This window comes from Equus asinus, chromosome 7 (genome assembly GCF_041296235.1).
Source record: "Equus asinus isolate D_3611 breed Donkey chromosome 7, EquAss-T2T_v2, whole genome shotgun sequence".
Classification (NCBI taxonomy): Eukaryota; Metazoa; Chordata; class Mammalia; order Perissodactyla; family Equidae; genus Equus; species Equus asinus.
In genome coordinates, this window is record NC_091796.1 from 32446188 (window position 1) to 32471563 (window position 25376).

Here is a 25376-nt window from a genome sequence, read left to right on the forward strand (position 1 = left end):
AGTTTTTGTGTAACAAAGGACAATAAGACATACATACGTACAGATTAGTATAGACATTCCAACTATCTGCTAAATGTTTCATATAATTTATCATAATTTCACATTCAACTGTTAAGAAGGCTTCTAATGAATAGGGACAAAATTAAGTTAACTGATGAAACGGGGGCAAACTATGTTTACTTATTATATCTTGATTATATATGATGAGGATTTTTAGGCTGGTTAATTTTAAAACTGCAGATGAGAGGGGGCTGGCCCCGTGGCCGAGTGGTTAAGTTCGCGCGCTCCGCTGCAAGTGGCCCGGTGTTTCGTTGGTTCGGATCCTGGGCGCGGACATGGTACTGCTCATCAGGCCACGCTGAGGCAGCGTCCCACATGCCACAACTAGAAGGACCCACAACGAAGAATATACAACTATGTACTGGGGGGCTTTGGGGAGAAAAAGAAAAAAATAAAATCTTTAAAAAAAAAAAACTGCAGATGAGAGGCAGGCTCAGAGGAGTGGAATTTGCTTGCCCTTTGATCAGAGACAGTTGCATTTGTGAAGGAAATCTCCATGCCTCCCTCTCTGCTCCAGGAGGAAGGGGGGGATGGCCTTAACTCTAGAAACTCTTAATGGGGAAGGCAAGGACTTAAGTTGTTTACTGTCTGGCAACCTCATGCAACTGACCGCCCCCCCACCCCCCCAAAATCCTCTTTTGTCTTTAGCTGAGGATAATATTTAAGTGGTGACTTCTGCCATTTACTCAATCCGGTCTGATTCTTATCTAAAAGTTGTGGGATTGCCCAATGGCCCGACCCTACCAGCACTGGTACCATTTTAACCGTTTTTCTGTCTTGTAAAGAGATAACTCACATACCTATGCCTTAAATTTAGCCTTACTCTCCACCCATGTTTGCAGGAGAAGCGGCAGCAGCAACATGCCGGCAGCAGCTCTGCCTGCCCATGGGTCCTGTCCCCATGCCAGCGGTGGCAGCAGCAGCTCCCCATGCCAGCAGCATCTCTGACTGCCCGTGGGTCCTGTCTCCATGGCAGCAGCAGCAGCTCTGACTGCCCATGGCTCCTGTTCCCATGCTATTCCACACTATTCTCTAAATAAAAGAGCACTACTGTCAGATCTTAAGGGTCTAAGAAATCTTTCTTTCAACTCCTCGGCTCACTGACCCCACATCATATAGTCTATTTCCATTCAAGAAAAACATATTCTTAAATCTTATATATATATTTTTTCCTATAGTGATTAAAACCAATGAAGTATTTTCCCCTGAAATATTCTTTTCTTCTAGAGAACTGTTTTAATGTCTAAAGCCGAACAGTAACCCTTTGAAGATGTAAAACAATGACCTTCAATAAGCAATTCTAAAACATTTTGGTCTCAGGACCCTTTTATGTTCTTAAATATTATTGAGGGGCTGGCCCGGTGGCACAGCGGTTAAGTGTGCACGTTCCGCTTTGGCAGCCCCGGGTTCGCCGGTTCGAATCCTGGGTGCGGACATGGCACCGCTTGGCAAGCCATGCTGTGGTAGGCATCCCACATATAAGTGGAAGAAAATAGGCAAGGATGTTAGCTCATGGCCAGTCTTCCTCAGCAAAAAGAGGAGGATTGGCGGATGTTAGCTCAGGGCTAGTCTTCCTCAAAAAAAAAAAATTATTGAGGACCCAAAAAAGCCTTAGTTGGGCTACCTCTACCGATATTTACTGAATTTGAAATTAAAACTGCAACTTCTTAAAAAATACTAATTAATTTGAAAATAATAAGTCAATAACATTTTAATGTAACTTGTTTTTATGAATAATAACCGTTTTCCAAAACAAAAATAACATAGTGAGGAGAGTGGCACTGCCTTATATTTTGCAAATCTCTTTAATGTCTGACTTAAAAGGAGACAGCTGGATTCTCACTTTTTATTCTTCTCTCAGTCTATGATGATATATTGTTTTAACTGAAGCAAAAGAAAAGAATCCAGCCTCTAAACAGATATGAATTTTAAAAAAAGAGAATTTTAATAACCTTTTCAGATAAGTATGGATAGTTTTCTTTGCTACAAAAACAAATTCTCAGGCTCTACCCTACCTAATGAATCAGAAACTCTGAGCCTGGGACACAGCGATCTGTATTTGAACTCACTCTGCAGGTGATTCTGATACAGGCCGAAGCTTGAGTACTTCTGATCTAGTTTATACGGATTAGTAGAACTCTGAACTTCAGTTAGGTCACTGTGAAGGGGATAGTACTAAGATGAATCATTTAAATAAATTAAAACTCATATTCAAGACTAATAGTTACAGTTTTCCTGTGTTGTATAATCCCATTACCTTAAAATTTGACACATTTTTTGTTCAAGGGGTCACTATGAAAATGTATTAACTTTTTAATAATCTAGTTTATGATCACTAGTCTATGGTGGAACTTTGAATGCTTTAAAGGACATTACAATTTACCCTCCCCCCAAATTATTCATTGCAAAGCAAAACAAACGCAGTGTCTTTGCAGCATTAAAGAATATATCACCTGATAAGGAAACTTACATAAAAAAACTTAATATCCTAATCTGCAGCTCTACTTCAATGACTGAATTCAGCTGTGCTATATAAAAGGTAACCCAAAAGGAAGTAGACTGATTTCCCTCCAGAATCTGACCTCAAATTAATCTAACCAGTCTATATAAACCTGCAAACGCACTGCTTATTTCAGCTTCTGGGTATTTTACTGGAATGTGTGCTTTTCTCCATTTGCATCTTATACAAGCCCAACGCATCCTTCACAACACACTCTAAGTTACTTTCTTCATGAGGTAATTTCCAGCTCCGGAGGCACAGACAGTATAGCACTTTATCATTTTTTATTACTTCTAATGAGAAGAAACAATGTCCTTCTAAAACAAACTTAAAAATAAAAGCACCCTTTACAGCAACCATTAACATTTTCCTTAAGATAGGTTTCAGTAAACATAAGACAACTGACCTGATAAGAAATACTCAAGAAACTTTCAAAAGATCAGATTCAAATAATGTTTAAAAAGAAAACTATTCACATCAAGACAAGTCCTTCTCATTATTATCTAAAGTAATGATTGATAAAGACTAAAAAAGTATTTATGGATAAAAAGAGAAGGTCTTACGTGCCTGATTCTCTTTTGCATACACCAACTGAGAAAAACCAATCCAACCGGTCTATAAACTCCTACAAAATAGTAGTAAGCCCACAGTCTACAGGAACAATAAAAGTTTAGACAGGAGACTGGAAACCCTGAAGACAGATAAAAATGACATGAAAAAATCTAGTTGATTTATTCATTTTAAAACCATTTTTTGGGTGCCTACTAGGGGCATAAAACTGTTTATATCCCTTTCTCTCATGTCCCAGAGAATAAACAAGCACATTAAGAAAATAAGTCTGTAGTTTTAGATTTTACAGTATATTTAATATATTAAACTGAATAATTCAAATACAAATAGTTGACGAAGTACCACCATTTGAATAGTAACTACGTGCTTTCTAAGTAAAAAGATTTTGGAAATCATGAACAACTGTATTATGGCCTGAAAAAAAAATAAAACAAATAAATAAACGTTTATTTTTAAATTATCAAGGTTTATCTGAAAACACAGAAAGGATGACATTAAATCAATGATCAAATTGACTGTTTCTCTTTATAAATCTTCCTACACTCCCAAACTACAGAGCCACTCAGAATTTAGAAGGCAGTAACTTAAAGGAGTTTGGGTTTTAGGGTGAGAAAAAGGAATTTTTGAAATACATTACTTATTTTCTTATCTCTAAAATTAAGATTGCAAATAACAAGCCAAAAACAGAGGGCATTCTTATTTCCTGGTGGTAAAACAAACAAGCAAAACCATAATAGCTGACTAGTCCTTCAGGAATGTTTACTGCCTGCTCAGTACCAAACAAAACTCTACTATACTATCTCATCAACCTTCCCAACTCCACCAGGAGAGAGGTTCTATTTTTATCATTTACAAATTCAGAAAAAGAAACTGAGTCACAGACATATTAGATAACTTATCTAAAGTCACCCAATGGTGGAGTAGCAATTTAAACCTAAGGAATGTGACTTTAGAGCTTGACATATTAACTTCTATGTGAGTCTGTTCCTCCAAATTAAAAAAGGAAGGGAATCAATTTCAGATAAAATTAAAGAATGATGAAGATCAGGATAAGAGATGTATTTAAAAATATATCCAATTAGGATCACAATAAGAATGACTACTTTCCTTTACATTGAGCTTTCTGGCAAAAGGCTCAAAGGGTATTACTGTGAAGTGCCAAGACAGACAAAAAGTCACCGCTTCTCTCACTCTGTGAACAGATGACTCTAGGTTAGAAGGGCCATCCCTAGGACAACACGGAACTTTCTATTTACTACAGACATCCAGCTCCTTGTTTTCCTTTGTGAATGTTTTCAGGTTATTTATATATTAATTTTATGCGTTAATTCCATTATAAAGTCTTTATACCATAACAACAAAGTTTTCACTTACATTATTCCTTTTTGCCCCTCAAATTCTCAAAAATAAAAACAAAACAAACACTTTCTCCACAGAGTTGAGATAAACTCAAATCACGTTTCATTTCAGTCCTGCCACAACTAAATTACCCTGAATAAACTTATTAAAGCTTCCTCAAAGAACACCCATTCTGAAAAAATTCATTTTTTCTCATCTCACACCATAGCTTAAATTTTGTAATTTCTTGCCCAAATAATGCTATATTAATGCATTAATAAGGGAAACATCATTCACCCTAAATTTGTTTCAAGAAAAACAAGTTATAATTGCCCACATGACAACACACTGACAAAGGATTTCGACTTTTACGTTCATGATGGATACACAACGCCCTCTGCTGCACAAGCTGAGGAAACTTCAAGCTGAAAGCTGGCACAAGAAAATAAAGCAGGGGCAAAAGCATGTCTGGGAAATCTGTCACTAAGACTTATATTTTGCATGTTTGTACACTACCACCATATAGATTTTGCAGTTCTCTACATGCAGTGTGAAACATTTTCCTCCACACACTCCTAAAGTTCTCAGTCTGACCCTTTTCTGTCTTATCTATATTTATAGGTAGAACAGTGTGTTGGGGGCAAATCCCCAAAACACTCCAGTGAAATGCAGTCTGGGTGTCTCCTTCCTCCCTGCTCCGTCTCTCAGACCAGGGAACGGGACACAGATGAGTCAGCGGAACTCTGATTACAATCCCAAACCAATTTCACCCAGAGCAGAGTCATAGACTCTAAACCTGCCCAAGCTGGCAAATGAGAAGAACAGAAGATAAAAAGTGTTTTATTTTGAAGAATGGGAGGAACGTTACTTATAAAAAAATGTTCTACCAATACTAAGAGATTAAAGAGTTATATAAGAGAATCTAAAGTTCTAAATTTTTAATATGTAACAGTCTGTGTTGAAGGCATCATGGATCCAAAATATACAAGGGAAGACGCTTCATGATATCTGAGGTATTTTTAACCACAGTTACTGAAATGTATTTCCCGCAATGAACTACACTCAAAATTCACTTTAAATATATAATAGTTGTCTAAACCATACAAGTCTAATTATAACTTATATGTAATTAATATAACCTGAAGCTGCTCTGAAATATTGTTAGTGAAAATGACTATAGACACAAAACATTTTTAAATAAATTATTTTAAATTTTTTGAATTTGAAGCATTCATTATACTTCCATTTGTCTTGACATAATTGCTGTTTCTTTATATGTATAATCTAATTTGATTCAAACTAAACCTGAAAATGGAAAACATTTATCCGAGTGAGGAAGACTTAAAATGTCTGATATACAGCAGTACCTCATTTCATTCCACTTTGCTTTATCGTACTTTGCAGATAAGTGCGTTTTTTACAACACTCTCCACCAGCAAAAACATTACGACTTGCTTAAGGCTCAGGTGACGGGAGCATTTTTTTGCAATAAAGTCTTCTTTAATTAAGGTTCGTACATTACTTTTTCAGACATAATGCTACTGCACACTTCATAGACTACAGTACAGTGTAAAGCTAACTTCCACATGTGCTGGGAAACAAAAAATTCGTGTGACTTGCTTTATTGCAATATTCACTTTAGTACAGTGATCTAGACCTGAACTGCAGTGTCTCTGAGGTATGCCTGTAAATGGATAAAATAATTAAACAGTAGTTATGAAAAAGTAATTTCAAGAAATGCTCTTTTAAAAGAAACAGACTGTGCCTCTTATCTAGCACATTTTAAGGTTAACTTTTTGGTTTTTAAAGGCAAATTTGGAGCACCCTCTAGTGGAAAACTGGTGACAAGAAGCTTAAAACCTTCTGTTTTACAAATTTTACAAATCAATTTCCATAAAACAAGTAACTGTGACCTGGGCCAAAAAACTATATTAGGTAGGCTCCTCTTTCCAAATTTTATTCAAAATACTCCCTTCAACACACACAGACACACAGACACAGACACACACACAAGACAGAGCAGTTCTCAAAGTCCATCAGAAAAAGGCCTATTACTTATTAATTTCCAAAAGAAGAGACAAGTAAGATCTGTGAATATAACATTATAGATGTGATGCTACTCTACACATTAAAGAATTCCATTATGGTTATAAAATGATCACAATACAAAAACAAATGTGGTTAAAAGATTCAACCAAATTACAATTCTCTCCAAATACACTTATGTTTTATAAATATCCTTTGCTAAATTAGCAAATTTGGCAAGAACCTCCATGACAATCTGACTACATTACTTCAGTCCTGGCTATTAAAGGGACTGCCTGGCCTTGACACAGACATGGCTTTCATATGCAAATTCTACCACAGATAACTTTTCACACTAATACCTTAAAACTGAATATATGAAATTCCAGATTATGTGAATTAATAGGGTTACTATATTATTAATTAGTCAGTCTCCACTCCACGTACTATGTTAAATTCTTGGGATGACAATTTGGAAGAATATTAACAAAACGGAAAATGTTCTTGCCGGAGAGACTATTTTAAGAGTACTTTAAAATTTATTTTCTGTGAAAGGCTGAAGAAACAGATTATTTAGCCCAGGAAAGAAAAGGCCACATGGAAGAGCAGAAATATTTATTCATTCATTCATTTAACACTGATCACTGATTTATCAAACAGTTTAGCTAGGTGTTGTTCAAGGCTCAGGAGGTGTGGTGGCAAACTGGGTGGGCAGGGTCTCTGCTCTCATGGAACCTGCATCCTGAATGGGAGCAGATGATGATAAGAAGTCAACAAACCCCATGAGGGCCAGGATTTCTGTCTGCTCTGTTCGTTTTGGTATCTCCAGCACTGAGAACGATACTTGGCACATAGTAGGTGCTCAATAAACATTTGTTGAGTTATATAAAGAAGATAACTTCAGCTAGTGATAAGTGCTGTAAAGGAAACAAAACAGAATAATAAATACAGAGTAATGAGAGGGGTAGGGTGGCAGGTATATGTCATTTCGGATCAGAGAGTTAGAAAAGGTTTCTTTAAGGAGATGCCTTTCAAACTTAGATTTAATAACCAAAGTCAGACTGGCAAAGATGTGAGAGAAGAGCTTGCCAGGAAAAGGAAACAACAAGGGCACTTGCCAAAAGCAGGAGTGGTTTGACACTCAAACTGGTCACTGTGGGCAAGGCACCATGGCCACAGTAGAGGTCAGATTTTACTCAGTTTAGACAAAACATGTTGGTAGCTTCAAATGGGGTCAAAGCAGTGGAAATGAAGAGAATGAGTAACTTCATGATCTATTTTGGAGGTGAGGAGTAGACAAGATTTACTGATAGGTTCAATATGTGAGATGAGGCCAAGAGTAGAATTAAAAATGACTCCTAAGTCTGGGGCTTAAATAACTGGGTGGATAATGTTGCTATTTATTGAGATGGGAAAATGAGGCGAGAAGCAGGCATTAGACAAGTAGTGGAGGAAGAAAACAACTTTTACAACTGCTCATATAATTAGGATTTCGAGTGGTTAGATATTTTAGTTTGAAGCTGATGAAATGGATTGAAGTAGAAAGCTCTAAGTTTGGAAGTTGTTTGCATAGAGATGGTGTTTAAAGCCATGGGATGGACGGAGATGTGAATGATTACTCCATGGAGCTCCGAGGGGAAAGGCAAAGAAAGAGAGGGGTTAATGTGAGTTAAGTGTAGTTTGATAAGGGAAAGAACGTTCCAACATTCTAACTAGAGCTGTACAGTAAGAGACTGGACTGCTTGCATACATTACGGGCTGTCCACCAAAGGAGGCATTTCAAGAAGCAAGGGCTATAACCATCTGTAGGATTACTACTAAAGTGATTCTTAAAAGGGATGAGAGTTCCCCTCGATGCTTCAAAGGTACCATATAAAGGGACTTTTAAAATTCTATGATTTATCTTCATTATGCAACTTATTTTGTTACTAAGTAGATTCCAGGGTAAAAATCACTGGCATATAAAAATGTGTATCTGCTAGTAGCTGTCATTTGTTACCTGTTTTTGTGAGTAAAAGGTTATCCAGGTGCCTGTCTCCAACTCCAAGTATATAGGTAATCACGCAATATCCAGCTGCAGTAACAGTTCAAAAAAAAGAATTGTGAAAAACACGTGCAAACCAGGTTACACATATAATTCAATATAAAAGCAGTTTGTGCTACTTTAATTTCAATTTGATTATTGCTTTCTGATTTCTCACCTAAATTTTCAAATTAAATGGGTAATCTTCTTTGACTCTATGAAGAGTTTACCATTTGAAACGCAAAATAATGATTTGCAGCAGAAAACATATCCTGCAGAGTATTGTCAAATTATAAAAGTCACTTGTATCAAAAGTTAAATAAAGTCCCAAGAACCTTAATTATAACCTGTGTCTACCATTTCTCACTTCAAATTGGACACATGTTAAAGATCACAGGTGGAAAAAAGCATCTACAAAAATACACATAAAGAATAGAACCCTGTTATCTACAAGATAAGAGAAGTAAATGCAGGGTTTAAAAAGAATCTTTAGAGAAACAATCTTGAAGTGCCAGCAGATAGGAAGACAAATGAATTTATTTGAGCGTTAAGGCGTTTATGAAGTTCACAGCATAATCTAAACTATTGAGAAAAATTACACGAGCAGAGCTTGGGGCAGAGTCTCTGGTTCTCGCTTTATTCTCTTTTATCTTTCTCTTCTAAAAGGTCTGGAAACCTGGCATGTGTTGAAAATGCTGAAACACAATTAAGCAAATAACACCTTTTTGAAGCTTATTTTTTTTCCACCCTCTTTCTCCCATTAGTAACTTCACAACAAATACAAATTGCAAACATACATATGACTATACCAGTACTTACAAAAAAAAGTTTATTTCAGCCAATATGTAGAAAAGAGATTAGACCACCTGTTAATAAACAAATTAATCCTGTACAAATTCAATAAATATTAAAGTTCATTTGACTCATGTTCAAGGCCATTCTGGAAGTCCAAAAGTGACTTAAACAATGATATCATCATTGGATTAATCTTTAATTAGTAATTAATAATTAATAATAATAACAGTTAAAATTTATTGAAGGCTAGGCTCTTCACTAGGCACATTACATTCATCATCTCTAACTCTTTTAATGATGCCATCTAAGTATTATAACCATCCTTCAAATGAAAAAACCTCAGGCTCCAGAAGTTAAGAGGATTGTTTAAGGTCGCTGGGTTGGAATTGGAACCTAAGTGTGACTCTAAAGTCCTTGCTCATGCCAGTTTTACACTTTGCAACTCCTCCTCCCCTAAGTGGCTATTTTGATAGATGCAAGATTCAACAAGATATTTAAGATCAAGTATATCTGTTTAGACTAACTAATTATATTCTAATTATAGATAAAACTACATATTATATATATTTCAAAATATATCCATATGTAGAAAATGAATAAAAGATAGCATACTATCATTCAAAAAAACACTTCTAATCATATACTAGTCTACTAACAATTCTCACTTAACTGTAACAAATCAGTTACAGTTCACTGATAATCAGTTATCTTCAAAACCTAGTCTGTAGTGTGATAGGGACTACCAGTTTGCCTACAAAATATCCCTTCTGTGCTTCTTCCTTAAAACAAAACCAAACCAGGATTTACAGGGCAAGACTGAGCCTAGGTAAAAGACCACATTTTCCAGCCTCATTTGCAGTTAGGAGTGTCTACTGAAATGTAAGCAAACGCAGTTTTGTGGGGAACATTTTTAAAAAGGAGGCCAACTGGACTGGGAGGTGAGCCCCTAAGGTTTTTTCTTCTTCCTGGCTAGACTGCACAGACAATGACTGCAGATGCAGGAGTCATCTGAGACCAAGAGAATCACAGAGACCTTGGGGGCCCTAGCATCCTTAAGCACCTAAAACAACAACAGCAATTACATCTGAGCTTCTTACAAAAAAGAAAATTCTTATGTGTGTAACTCACGATAGTTAGATTATGTTAACTGCAGCTGAAGGCAATTGCTTATACATTTAGTGGTCCACTGGGGGACTTGAGGGCACTCTAAAGGGTGAGTCTGAGACAGTTTGAGGGCCAAAACTGGTCTCCCTCTGTTTTTACATTTCATAAATAAAGTTTATTGGAATACAGCAACACCCATTCATTTATATATTTACATAGTAGATTAGAGGATTTTTAGGGAAACTGAAGTTATTCTTTAACTACAATGGAAATACTATACCAGTCCAAGGGAATCTTGTCAAAAGGCTGCTGTAAACCAGAATCTGACTCCACGTGAGATGCCTCTATCATTAAATTGATTTTACAAAACAATTTTGATTTAAAGTAAAATAAAGAGAAATACAGACAACTAAATGATATGATTTACCTTTCCTTAGTAAAGATATGTGTGTGAGAATAATTGGTGTTCTCACATTCACTTACATGATACAGACTTGACACTTTGTGTAATCTGGAAAAAATGTCACCGTAACTATTATCGCTTTCTTCTTACACTCTGCCAGAAACCTAAAACATTACTTTTTAAAATGAAAGTTATACATACATCTATATGATAATGTCCAACAATCAGATTCTAGTACAAAGTAGCAACTTATCAAGCATTGAATCCTCTAATGAAAAAATTCAAATAATGGCTTTCAACCTCTAACACTACCTGGAATGCTACCAACCTCAGTGAAACAGAAAAGATTGTTTTGTAACATAGTAAGATATATAGAAAACAGAAGGCTATTCAAAATACGATGCAAAGAAAAGCGGCTCGCCATCAAATCAGTTATGAGGGAATGAATAAATGTGCAATGTTGAGAAAATGAGAGGAACAAGATCTAATTTGAATTTAACTGTCTGATAGGTATGACAAACGGCTGTTTTTTTTTTTTTTTACATGAAAAAGCAGTCATATTTTCATTAGCTCTTCGGGAGAAATGGAACATTCTATAAAAGGCACAACACTATGACATTTAGCATATATCCATAACATATTCTTCCAGTAATTTTACTAAGTGAGCAGGGTTTTCAAATTTTAGTCAACATTTATAGGTTGTGTGTGTATGTATATTTCAAGTAGAAAAAGTTAACATTTCTTTATTAAATAGACTTAAGATATAAAAAAGTTTATCGTAACTATCTGAAAGTTAAGTTAAAAGACCCAAGTATTTGAGGGCATGCAAAATATCTCATGTATAAGGTACTGAGAACTAGGTGTGGTGAATTAAAGAGAGCCACACATTATTCAACACGCTTTTCATTCAAGGTGGGAATTATATCCCTCTGCTTGAATCCAGGCAGGCTCTGTGACTACTTTGACCAACAGAATACAGCAGAAGTGACAAACTACCAGCTTCCCAACCCAGGCCTTCAAAAACCAACAGTTCGTACTTTCTGTGTCTTACAACACTTCCTCTTGGAACCCAGCCCTGAGAAGCCCAAGTCAGAGAGGCCATGCATAGGTGACTTGATCGACAAGCCTTGCTGAAAGACAGTATAAACTACCAGTCATGTGAATGATCTATCTTAGATGTCCAGCCTAGTCCAGTCTTTAGATCATATGTAATTTTTTTACATCATAGAAAACACAGACTTGAAGGTCTGAGAAAAACAGGAAAGAAGACAAAAGGAAAGAAGGGAGGAAGGAAAGCAGGGAGGGAGGGAGCGAAGGAGAGAGAAACACGGAGTAGGAGAGTAAGAGAAGGGAAACATTTTCTCTGGAATGTTTCAATCAGTGTTTTTTAGTCTTTAAATTTAAATACACTGTATGTGATCATTTTTATGAGTAAACACAGTTAGATGTAACACACATTATGTTCCCTCAGTAAAAATAAGAATTAAAACCTTGGATTCTAATACACACACATATTTTATTTCTATGTTTTTAAACTTCCTAGGAATATTACATCTTCTTCATACTTCTTAGCCAAAACTGGATTATCAAGTATAAATTTGGGAATAAATTATGGGGTCTAAAATAATGTAGAATACTACCTCACAGGAGCATTGTGAAAATTTTAAAAAATCATGTATAAGAAAGCAATTTATAAACCATAAAATGATATGAAAGTTTAAATATAGTTGTTATATGTCTAGAAAGCCCTCTACTTTGTTCTCCCAGCTTTGATTACTTAAGTATAGGTATGAATAGGGGCATAAACATAAATAAAGATAATATTTATACAAAATAGGAATAACATATTATATACCAGATACCATTCAGGGCTCAACTCTAGTGTCAACTCCTTTATTAACCCTCCCTTAAACAATGTTTAGTTATTAAAAACAAATCTTTTAAGAAAATAAAAAATAATCTTCTAGAATATAAACTTCATGAAAACTGGCATAAATGGTTGAAACATATGAATTAATCCCCACGGCATGCTGCTACTTACTTATTTCCAGGAAAGAACCATGAAAACTAATCTAAAATACCATGAGAGGAACCCTCATAATACAATACTGTTATCCTAGCTCTTGAGATTTATCGAAAGCATAATTATTGTTGACTGAGACTTTGTCCACAGTCAACTTAATCAGTTACTCAAGCACAGGGAAAATCTAGGGGAGAATTAACAGCTTCCAGGGAGAGAGAACTTGTAATTATAAAGTAGATAAGTGATTTCAAAGATACATCTATTAAAGACTAAACAGAATTTATATCTCATTACTAAGATTATGTCAAAACATTAATGACTTCTTTTGTCAACACTTTATATCTTGTCATCTTCTCATAGAGCATTTAAGTCTGCTATGATCTGCATGTTTGTATCGCCCCAAAATCCACATGTTGGAATTCTAACAGCCAATGTTATGGTATTAGGAGATGGGACTTCTGGGAGGTGCTTAGGTCATGAGGGTGGAGCCTTCATGAATGGGATTAGTGCTCTTATAGAAGAGACCCCACAGACCTCCCTAGCCCCTTCCACCACATGAAGACACAACAAGAAGTCTCCGACCCAAGACGGCCCTCACCTGACCATGCTGGTACCCTGATTCGACTTCCAGCCTCCAGAACTCTGAGAAAGAAATTTCTGTTGTTTATAAGCCACTCAGTCTCTGATATTTTGTTATAGCAGCCCGAATGGACTAAGACAAAACCCTATCATGTTCTAAATGTGTATGAATATAGCAATATCAGGATAGACTGCTTTCCTTTATTCAAACACATCAATGGAAAGTAACAGCTTGAAAAACTTACCACAGCTTTTAACGTAAGTGTCCATAACCTCAGCACTGATCCCATTTGGCCCATTCTCACTTGGTGCATATTTTCTAAAAAAGTTCTGAAAAGATATTATTACATGTTTATAAATTCAATATAATCTTTAAATAAATTAAGCATTTCAAAATTGTAAATAATGACCAAGAAGTGTCTGCTCTAAAGACTTAGTCAATAATTATAAATTGTGGATTTTAGGAAGCCTACTCCTCAGTAATCAGTCTTATTACTATGCTTACAGACTATGTATATATATATATACACATACAATATATATATATATGCTGCCATTTCTATACCATAGGGAAAATATAAAATAAAATAAATTTACTGCTATATCTCTATACTTAATACATCACTTTATTTCATCTTTCTCCTGAAAGTAAACATGAGTGGGTCTTTTTGTATCACACATTCCCCTGAAAATAAACAGAGTTTTTAAAATCACCTTGTAAGCATACCTACTGAAATCCTGTCACCATTAGCACGCTCAATAAAATTGTGCCCCAAATTTTTAAATAATTACAATACAAGTGCTAAGAATTCTCAGAATTCAGTAGAAATTGATAAATATGAGAAAGATAATGACTGAACAAAAGAATTAAGGGGGCAATACACTGGAGTGTCCAAAGAGTCTGGAAACAATGGAGGAAAATATTTATTTACTTTTTTAAGATTACAAACTGGATCTATTCCCCTACATTTAGATGTTAAAGAAAAACACATAGAGTATATTATTTGAAAATACAATAATGCACTGTTAAAAAAATAAGTTTACCCTATATTTCTAGCTTCTATGAATACCTTATAAGTTAGACAAAGGATCTATATCTAAATATATTTAATATATCTGTATAACATAAATATAATAAATATATGTCTAAATAATATATTTATTATATATATCTATCTATCTATATAGATAGATAGATATATAAATCTATATATAAAGAACTCCTATAAATCAATAAGAAAAACATAAACAACCCAATGGGAAAACAGGCAAAGTATGTGAACAAGTACTTTGCAGAAATAAATGGCCTATCCATATCCTTTTAAATGCTCAACCTTGTGGGTAATCAGGGAAATACAAAGTAAAACCACAATAAAATAAAATTTAAAAGTCTGACAATACCAAGATTAGGCCAAGATGTGTAGCAATAAGAAACACAAGAGGTGAAACTATTTTGGAAAACAGTTTTTAATTACTATCTACTCAAGTTGAAGATGAGAATAACCTGTGACCCTGCTAACTACTGACACAAATGACATGGAACCAAGAATCAGTATACAAACTGCTGTTGTCTTTATTTTACAAAATCTTAATTACGCAGAGTAGCATAATAATTGGTAACTTTATTAAATAATTATTTTAGTTAGAATCTATGTTAAAACTCTATATATATTTCATATCATCTTCAGAACAATCCTAGAGCTAGGTACTATTAATTACTACCCAAATATTGCAGATGCAAAAACTGAGGTTTAATTTGCTAGATGGAGTCACAGACTCGACATATAGTTGTACTACAACTAAGGTTTATTACAGTGAAAGGATACACAACAGGATCATCATGGGAAAAATACATAGGCAAAGTCTAGAGAATCCTGGCACAAACCTCCTTGCTTTCTTCTGTGAGGGATACATTAAGCATACTTACTACTTTTCTCCAACAGCAAGAAAAAAAAAAAAAAAAAAGGAGTAATATGGTACAATGTTTCTGTCCAGGGGAAGCCCAGCAGGAACTCACATAGGCACCCTCTGTCTGGCAACTATCAAAATTCTAAAAAGAAAGCAGGTTGTTGGCTATAAATCACATCATTTGTGCCGTATAGGCACAGTGAACCACATTCTCAGTTAGGGAACAGAGGGAAAACACTGAAAGCCAAGTTCCCAGACACCAGCCAAAGGCTAAACTTGTAAGCAGGCCTTTCTCAAGACAGTAGCCTCAGGCCGGCTCTTAACTCTTTTCTGCACAAAGTGTGAAGCAGTCACTTAAGGTTACATAGCTAGAAAGCTGCATAGCCAAACTTCAACCCTAGGCAGTTTGATGTTCTGAGTCTGAGCTTTTAACCATCGCACATAACTACACCCCAAACCTAAGACCACAATAACTACTTGCTCTACCAAGAAATCAGAGAAACACTTTTCTGCAAATCTAAACTCCACACTGAATTACTGGGACCCTCTAAACTGGGAAAGACAAAAACACACTGCAGCAAACATCCTCTATCAAGCCCGTCTCTGTATCATATTTCATCTCAGGCATATCAGTTTTTGTGTGTGACTTACACAAATTTTTATTATACAGGGGAAAAGAAAAATTATATTTAAAAGATAAAAATAAACCATTAAGATGCAATAAGAACTAATCTGTGTATTTAAAATGTAAAAAAATTCCAAAGGTATAAATGGCTTAGTCCTGGGAACGACTCACTTTTTCTTTTATTAAAGGAGAGCAATGAGGTTAGAGGGGGAGGAACAGGGTCTTAAAACAATCGTGAAAAACATGCATGAGCAAGAATATCACTATAGCACTGTTCTGAATAACAACAAAAACTGGAAATAATAAAAATGTTCATTAATGCTTAAATAAATTATATGATTTCATACTTTGGGATATAACCATAAAATTTAACAAATTTTTAACTTGTTCACCAATTAATTCCTGATCTATTATGTACTAGGCACTGTTTAAGGAATCGAGCATTTCTATGTACTGACATGGAAAAATTTTAAACTATTAGCACTATTTACTTCTGGGAAAAGGAAAAGAACTTGAAGGAAGAAGGGTGATAAAAGGAGCCTTTCACTTTTAATTCTATATACTTTTTATAAAGATTAAGCTTTTTATAACAACATACAAAAATATATTTATGAATTGTATAAATCTTTAAAATAGATACTGTACCTGAATGCTTCCTTCTGTATCAAGAACTTCAGCAACAGGAACTGACTGAATGAACTGCATGAAGCCTACACAGAAATACATCCGCTGTATTAAACAATGCTACTGTATGTCAACCTAAAAGCAAATTCACCTGTATTTTATCCTCGAAATGATTTTATCCAGGAATAGCCAAAAGAATTGCAATTCGGGACATGCATGCTATGACAAACCAGAGGCTAATCCAGAAAACAAAGGAGGGGAGCTGCTTTTATAGAGAAAAAGGTGGGGGGTGGGGAGCGGTAGGAAGGAGCTGTTCTAAATGAAAGTCCATTGGGAGTAAGTAACAGTTCAGGGTGACAACGGCTTCTCATTGGCTGAGCTGCAGCATTTCTCATTGACTGGGCTGTTGCTGGGTAGGGAGAGAAATCTTCCTTCAGTAGGAAAGTGGTTCTACTTCCTGTTCAAGATGCAAACCTACCTCTCTTCCAGGTTGGTGTAATTGATGATGTATGATAGGGCGTGAGAGCTCCCCCTACAGGCCTTCTCCACTCCAATTTAGTTAGTTAAGGTTCCTTTTATTAATTCCCACATTTGGCTAAGCAATAAAATAAAGGTTCTGCTAAGAATAACTTTCATTTACAAATATATGCACTGCATACCTGAACAACTTAAAGAGGTGTGTAAACACTATATTAAGTTTATACTGGCATTTACATCAGAAACTACAAGGAAGCTTTTAAAAAAATAAGCTGATTTAATCTGCATGCTTCTCTAGGCCAATTTCTACTACTGTACACAAAGAACACAAAGTAATAGACTAAGCTTCTTAAACCTGGCATAAAAATTTCTTCTTTCTGTAGTTTTATAACATATAGCAATTAAAAATATTCCAAATTTAAAATCACTTTAAGTAATTTGAAATTGTGTTATACCAATCACCCAATGCTAAAGCTATACTACGTTTATTATTCCATCTTCTGCCATTTCCTGGAAATGATATGAGAAGAAAGTATGAGAATTCCTTAAACTACCAAAAAGAAGGGGATAAGAGTGCAAGAAGGAGAAAACCTAAGTCCAGGAAGTCTGGGAAACAACTGGTGTATAAGATAACAACTCTATGAAAAAAATCACAGTTGAAGAAAGGAAACTATTTCAGGAGCATAAACTATCAAGATTTGGTTTTGGTGAGCCTTACATTATAATTGTTTGCATGCAAATTAGGAGATTGCATACTTTAGAGTAAGAAATGTCTCATTCATTCCTATATCACAAACACGGAATAGTCTGCATTAATTCACTTGAGATATTTATTGTTTTTCTAGTATTATAACAAGAACTTCTCCAGGTAAAAAATAGAACCTTGACCCTGCCTTCATAGTCATACAAGCTTGCAAGTTTTATTTATTCTACAAATGAAAGGGAATTGTGTAAGGAAACCTAAATCAGAATAGAGATCAGAAGGCATCTGACATTTGAGCCATGTTTTGAAGGATAATGGACATAAATCGGTAAAGGTGTGGAAGAAAGGATGTTAAAGGTAATAACTATCATAGCATATGAGAAGGCCTTAAGGCTTAAAAGAGCACTTGGGAAAATGGAAGGCGGCTGGTGTGGCTAACACCTAGGAAACAAAGGGGAGAGAGACAAAAAAGGCTTGAGAGGTGCAGGAGGGATGTCACACCATGCCAGAACTTGTAGACCAGGCTAAGGCTTTTGTCTTTGTCCCAAGAGCAAACGAAAGCTAATAAATCATGTACATAGGATAGTCAAAGAGCCCATGTGCACTTTTAACAAGATAATTCTAAGAGGAAAACGAGAAGAGGAATTAAACCACCAAAAAGATTTGAGAGCAGCCAGGGGAAGGGCAGGAAACCTAAAAGAGGTACTTTTGTTTCTCCAAAGTGTTTAGGGTAAAAAGCTCTAACAGTAACAAGACTATGGAATTCACAATAGGCATTAGGCGAGCATTCCTATGAAATCTTACACCAAACTTACAGAGGTTATTCAATCTCAAAAAGACTTAGACGCTATAGATCTACATAGAAAATTAATTAATAAGGTAACATCATTTGCTGAGCGGCTTTTATAAGCAGACACAGTACAAAGCCACTTTGATCATAGCAATTCTCAAATGATGATTCAGGACACAGATTACCATGTAAGAAACTACTGTGAATTACAACCAGTTTTGCATGCAAAAAAATACATCATAAAGGTGTTAATTTTTCTTCCAAATACACTGTTTAATAATTTCATGAGAGAGGAATGGAGGGAGGGAGACAGGGAGGCAGGCTGGCCCAACTGATCTTCAGGGCTACAAATGAACTCAATGTCTAACATTCTTAACAACTTTCAACTGAAAAAGGAAAAGTATACTCATTGGACATTGAAATAAACAATCATGGTGTAAAAGAAACTTACCATGTTTTGTACTAGTGGCTAATACTTTATAGGGTGTCAACTTCAAATCCAGGTTTTCTTTCCGCAGCAGCTTTTGATCAAAAGATAAATGCATTAACCAAATATAAAGATTGCTATGAAATAATTTTCCAGACATGTATTACAGCAGTTTAATATAAGAGATTTAGGAGGTAAACCTAAATTAAGGTTTAACTAAATTAATTAGTTAATTTAACTTTCATCATCAAAGTAAATTTATTAAGCAATTACTTGATGGTACGCCAAATTTTTTCTTATTCTAAATCACTGTCAGTAGTTTTCAATGAACAGCAGGGTTCCTGCTACTCATTTATGCAGTTTTTTCTTGTCATAAAGTATTTTAGAACTCAGAGAAAAGAAAATGAGGGCAGATATGTTCCTTTAAAAGCCAGGGACAGGGATAAGATTTTAAAAAGATCTAGCTGACTAAGAGGAAGGACATGACTAAATCCAACATTGAGAGATCTTAACTGGGAAAAAAGTTTTTATAGAAAGGAACATGCACTTTCATTTTATACTCATGACAAGAGCCATTCTGCAGTGTACAACCACCACCAAACTTGTTCAAGGTCAAGTGGAGATCGCTCAGCTTTCTGGATTGTACCTAAATATTACAAATACTTCTATGTTCATACGTAACGTATGCATTAAACCATAGTTTTCTAAAATGAAATAATGTTCCCCACTAACGTAAGGTTATATTCACCTTGTCCATGAGTGAAATGATTTGAAGAATAAGTTGATCTTGGCGTAAATCATCTCCATGCTTAAATATAACTGGATATTTGCCTCCATCTTCTGTCTTAAAGAATAATTGTGCAGGCATAAGAGCACTCTGGAAACAAAAAACAGACTTTTCAAATTTGGATATAAATTAATGCATGAAGATCTACTAAGTAGAGAAGCAAATGCTGACCTGCAGGTAAACAAACAGATAAACAGGACTGAAGGAAACAAGCTGGGTTGGCAGCAAGACGCACTTGGGTACCTTGGAGGGAACCGTGAGCTGGCTAATAGCGAGAAGACTACATGGTATAAAGAGCACAGCTCTGGAGTTAGTCATGGACATGAACCCAAGCTCTGCCAGATACGAGCTGAATGATTCTGTGCATATTCTTTAACCTGTTTCCTCTCCTGTAAAATAAAGATAACACCTCTGCTGCAGAGTTGCTACAGTGATCAGAAATTGTAGAAGTCAAGAGTCTGGCACCATGCCTGATACAGAGCAGACAATCTACATACGTTCACCACTATTATTTTATTATTAGAGACACACTGCAGTCAAAGAGGTGACACAGTGTCACATAAAAATGTACCAGATAAAAAGTCAAGAGCCCTGGTTCCTAACAGCAAGTACACGACGACTGTGCAGCTTTGAGATTCAAATTCCTCTTTTATAAAACGAAGGGAGATCTCAAATATCTGTATCTTTTACTCTGGAATAACTATATGTTTTCCCCAGAATTCTTCCCTTAAGTAGATGAAATCTTGGATTTACTTTAGGTAAATGTTTAAATTAACAAATAATGAAATTAAATTCTCTTAAGAAACAAAACATCACATAGAATAGCACCTGGAGACCACTAATTTGGAGATAAAAGGTCAGAAAACTATCCTGAGAGAGATGCCCTACTGGTGTTCATCACTGAGAAGAAATTATATAAGACAGAAATTTGGAGAAATTTTATAATAATATAAAGAAAAGAAATGAATCTGACAAAGAAAACAAATGATAATAATCTTAATTTGTACAGGCCATGAGAAATAATAGGACAAAAAGTATCACAGAGAGGGATGAACAGCTATGTCACAAAGCAAACAAAAATTTTAATGACAAAATCAAAGGGGTAGGTATACAGTTGTTTACTGTTAAATTCTTTCAACTTTCTTGTACATTTGAAAACTATCCAATAAAATGTTGGGAAAAAGGCATCAAAAATGCTATAAAGAATATGTTTTTACAACTTATAACCTCTATGGACTGCCACTCTGAACATTAAATTATCTTAAATTTGGACTGGCCTTTTATCACCCCAGGCAAAAATACATCTTATAAATTATCTTGTGCCCTAGTTCACAAAAGCTCAAGAAGAATAACTGGAAGTGATCTTCCTAAAGATAAATGACAGGCAAGAGGATCTTTGTTGTAATTTCCCCTTTCAGCTTCAGATCTGATTCTGACATTCAGATTCTACCTGAAATCTAAAGCAAGCAGATGATGACCACAGGATGCCAGCGCTAATCCCAGCACCTTCAGGGACTCACCCCCATGAAGATCTAGCTTCAGCCCTTCAGCCAAGGGCTACAAAATACTCTTGAAAAATATAAAAAACTGGGTCCATAACCTCTTCCCTCTAAGGAGTTCATAAAAGGACAAGAATCCATGAATGTGTACAGAAATTTCAGCGTATGGGCAAGTATATGGGTAACTTTCTAAAGTGCACAATCAATCCATCACTTTCCTTGCACTCTCAAAGGCACTCATGACCCAAAAATGATTAAGAATTACTATGGCAGAGTTATGTAGTAAATGTCCCAGAACTATTAATCCTAAACTCCAACTCGGAATTTTCAAGAATGTCCAAATACTTAAGGGCTCGAAGAAAAAACTCAGGACTGGATATTAGGATCAAATAAGATGTCCCATGATATTTTACTGACCATCTACTTTGTATGTATAAGATACAATTATAAAATTATATAATTAAGAAAAAAATGGGTCCAGAATCCACCTAACAATAGTGGAAGATACACATTCCTTTTTTTTCTTTTTCTTTCTTTTATTTTTGTGAGAAAGACTGTCCCTGAGCTAACATCTGTGCCAGTCTTTCTCTATTTTGTATGTGGGATGCCGCCACAGTGTAACTTGCCAAAATGGTGTGCAGGTCTGTGCCCAGGATCCAAACCTGCAAACCCAAGGCTACCAAAGCAGAGCGTGTGAACCCAACCACCATGCCACCAGGCCAGCCCCATAGATATACATTCTTACACCCTACTCTTACAACTCCTGCTGTGTATCTTACATATCTTTTTTCATCCTGTTTGAAAAAAGTGATAAAACTACCTTTTTGGTTCAATGCTCTTGATTAGTCCTTAGGGACCGAGAACATTAGAAGCTGGTCTTTTTTGGGAGTTCCAGCCCAAAGGAACATCAGTTGTTACATATATACCATCTTGTGTGTAGCTCTTTATATTTCGGCCTCCAGTGGACTGTAAGCACGAACTAAGAAATGTTTGGATTTTATCTCCTGTACCAGTATTTTTCAAATTGAAGGTTATAATCCACTGAGTTTTAAAACCAATTAAACAGGCTCAAGCAACATTTAAAAATTAATGCAACAGAAAAGTTTTTAAAAGAATAGAAACTATCAGAGTCCATAACATGCAGTACACTTTAGTACCACTTTATGAAACTTATGTGTCAGTTGTGTGAGCTGGACTGCCATAGGTTGCCTTTAATCATGTCCTTAAAAAGTCTGAACTATTTCTTACTATAATCACGTCTTTTTTTATACACCTAAGCTGTTGTTCTATGAGTCTTTTCTTATCTGATGCAAAGTAATATTCTAATGCAACTTATGCCCTCCACCCCTGGAATCACAAAACCTAAAACACAGAGAACTTTCATTATGATGCTGGGCAGATAACGATGCTTCATAGGTAGTAATGCTCAGTCCTGTGGCCCAATTAGAGACGGCAGCTGCCACCAGCTGTTTCTAACTATCCAAGTGGTGGCCAGCCAAAAGAAACTATTAAGGATTACAAAGAATTACTATTTGAAAGCATAAGAAAAAATTTAAGGCATAAGAACAGATAGCAGATTGAGAAATGTTAAAAATGTCAGGACTCATCTAACCATGTGAACTTATGAAGTGAATACAAAACATAAGTCTGCAATTTAATTTTTTTTAAAAAATAGCTTACTTGGAAGAAAGCAGGTGTGGCTCTGATTAATAAATAGTTCAAAGAATTAAAGATTAAAAAACAATCCAGAGATATAAAAATATTTTACACGTTTCATATAAAAACACCTATTGGTAATACAAGATCTTAAAACATACTGAAAAATAAAAAGTACCTTTTTATCCAGTATTTACTAAATCACATAAAATTATAAATATTACTTGCAACATAATAATTTTCAAAGGTAGTGTCTCTGTTCCAGCTTTAAAGAATTGGGTTCCAATCATATACATTAAAAACCCATCACAATTACCTTAAATAATGTGGCTGTTTCTGGGATTATGCCTCTAATTTTCACCTGCGGTTCTAAAGGCAACGGGATAAGTTCCACATCTGCCAGGTTCATCTTTTCATTGTCTCCAAGCAATGCCTGGAGTCTCTCATTCTAGGAGAACAAGTTAGAAAGAATTAGGATAAAAGGGAAAAGCGGTTTATAAAACATATGGTAAAGACGGATTCTGTTAACTTTAAAATATTTGCAAAGCACCATAAAAGAATATGCAAAGTAACATAATGGAGATAGTAAACATAAAGACAAGCACTTCTAATCCACCCGACAACAGCAGCAGCACGCTTTAAAAGGAGCAATCTGTTAACTATGAAAAGCTGGACTTTCACAAGGTTAGGCAATACATTTCTCTTGCTGCAGCTGAGAATCGGGAGTGCTCTCCAGCTGGACTTAAAGATTCAATTTGTGTTTTCAAAGGATTTCTGAAGCCACAAAAAATTCGTAATTTCATTTGAAGCTTAATTTTGCACGACCAAATATTAAGTGAGAATTTCATTATGCTGTTCAACTACATGTTCTGGGTTTAAAAAGTAAACTCAACTCACTTGGAGGAAACTTGGACCCTACCTTTTCCTGTTCGTTGACTCTGTCTGATCAAACTTTTCCTAGGAAAATAATTTTTTTTTTCTATAGCTCACATATATACTGCATTTAGCCATGATTTCCAAAATAGAAATTCCAGTCATGGCAAAACAGCTTCATCATCTAGCAGTATTTATAGTGTTTAGACCAAGGCCTTCCATTACATTTCAAAAGAACACTCTATTTTCTTTGAAAGCTGTGAGAGTCTTGTAGTTATTCAACAGGTGAGCTTGTTCTTAAAGGGAGAAAACCTGACTTGCGAATCCCAGCAGCATAAAGCACTTCAACCAGAACACTACTGAGAACATCAAAGAAGAGAATTCTTAAATCAATGAGATGGAAGTTCAAAAAAACAGTATGTTTCAAGGACCACCAAGATACCAAATTAAATTCCTCCCTTTCAGTAATACTCCAAATCTCCTTCCGAATGATGAAAAGTTCAAGTTAAGGTCAACTGAAAATTGGTATGAATTCCTACACATCCCTTACAAAAAATCAGTAAATCTACCCCACACCAAATGTACGATCAGTTAGACTAGTATGAATTAATGTCAACTAATCTGAATTTCCAGTTATCCTATCACAACAAATTTCTAGCTGATGTGCTAATAAACATTAAAATAACCAGAGAGCAGATAATAAGAGAAGGGTGAGAAATCGAGCTACTTCTCACACCTCCACTGCTGTAAGCCCTGTGGTCCCAGCCACCATCACTTCTCATCTTGATTACTGCAACAGCTTCCTGACTGCCCCTCTTCTTCAACCTTTGCCTCTTGCAGTCTTATCAAAAACAACCCAAGTGCTGCTGCTAAGATGAAAGTCATGTCAGTCTTCCGCTTAAAACGTCCAATAGCTTCCACTCTTGCTCATTGTTTCACTCAAAGTCCTCATAATGCCTTACAAGGATATACTCCATCGGTTGCCTTATCACCTCTGTTCCCATCTCCTACCACTCTCCCCCATCCTCCCTCTTCTCCCAATACATTGGACTTCTTCCTAATTCTCAAACACGTCACACATGCTCCCACACCAGGGCCTCTGTACTTGCTGTTCCGCTGGCTGGAATAGTCTCCTCTAGATAGTCACATGACTTGCTCCCTCATCTGCTTCAGGTCTTTGTCCAAATGTCAACTTCTCAGTGAGGCTTTCCCTGACCATTGTATTGAGAAGTGAAACACTACCTTACTACTCAAACCCAGTCCTTCCCACTCTCTATTTCAAAAGGATGTGACCACCAGGTGACCAGAGAACTGGACCTGGGCAATAGGAGGCACCTGATCCCTACCCCTGTACTTGGAATGCACACTTTCCCCCCAATTCCCACAGTGGGAGCTGGTTTCAAAGAAGCAGCCTTGAGAGAGCACTGTATCGTTGACACCATTTGGACAGCATACATGACTGTACCTAGTTATGACCTCTATATAAACTTTTAAGAGTTGGTGGACAGTTGCGGAGATCTGCTCATCTTGTGGTCACCCAAGACAAGCCTCCTAAGTATATCGCTTGCTTACTAAAACTGCCCCCTA

The 25376-nt window shown here is 35.8% G+C and overlaps 1 protein-coding gene across 6 annotated transcripts in view; it reads right to left on the reverse strand.

Annotated features, from left to right (window-relative positions):
- Window positions 1–25376, reverse strand: part of PIK3C3 (phosphatidylinositol 3-kinase catalytic subunit type 3) — a 157756-nt gene that overhangs the window by 30500 nt on the left and 101880 nt on the right. For 4 of the 6 annotated variants that reach the window (XM_014850180.3, XM_070513135.1, XM_044774657.2 and 1 more), the window contains 6 exons: window positions 23233–23364; window positions 19723–19851; window positions 18999–19068; window positions 16599–16663; window positions 13666–13750; window positions 8493–8567 (listed from right to left, as the gene is read on the reverse strand). In XM_014850180.3, coding sequence (XP_014705666.2) covers window positions 8493–8567; window positions 13666–13750; window positions 16599–16663; window positions 18999–19068; window positions 19723–19851; window positions 23233–23364 — 556 coding nt within the window. Of the gene's footprint in view, window positions 1–7091; window positions 7411–8492; window positions 8568–13665; window positions 13751–16598; window positions 16664–18998; window positions 19069–19722; window positions 19852–23232; window positions 23365–25376 lie in introns of those variants that run through there. The other 2 variants (XM_014850183.3, XM_044774652.2) reach the window with 2 other exon arrangements.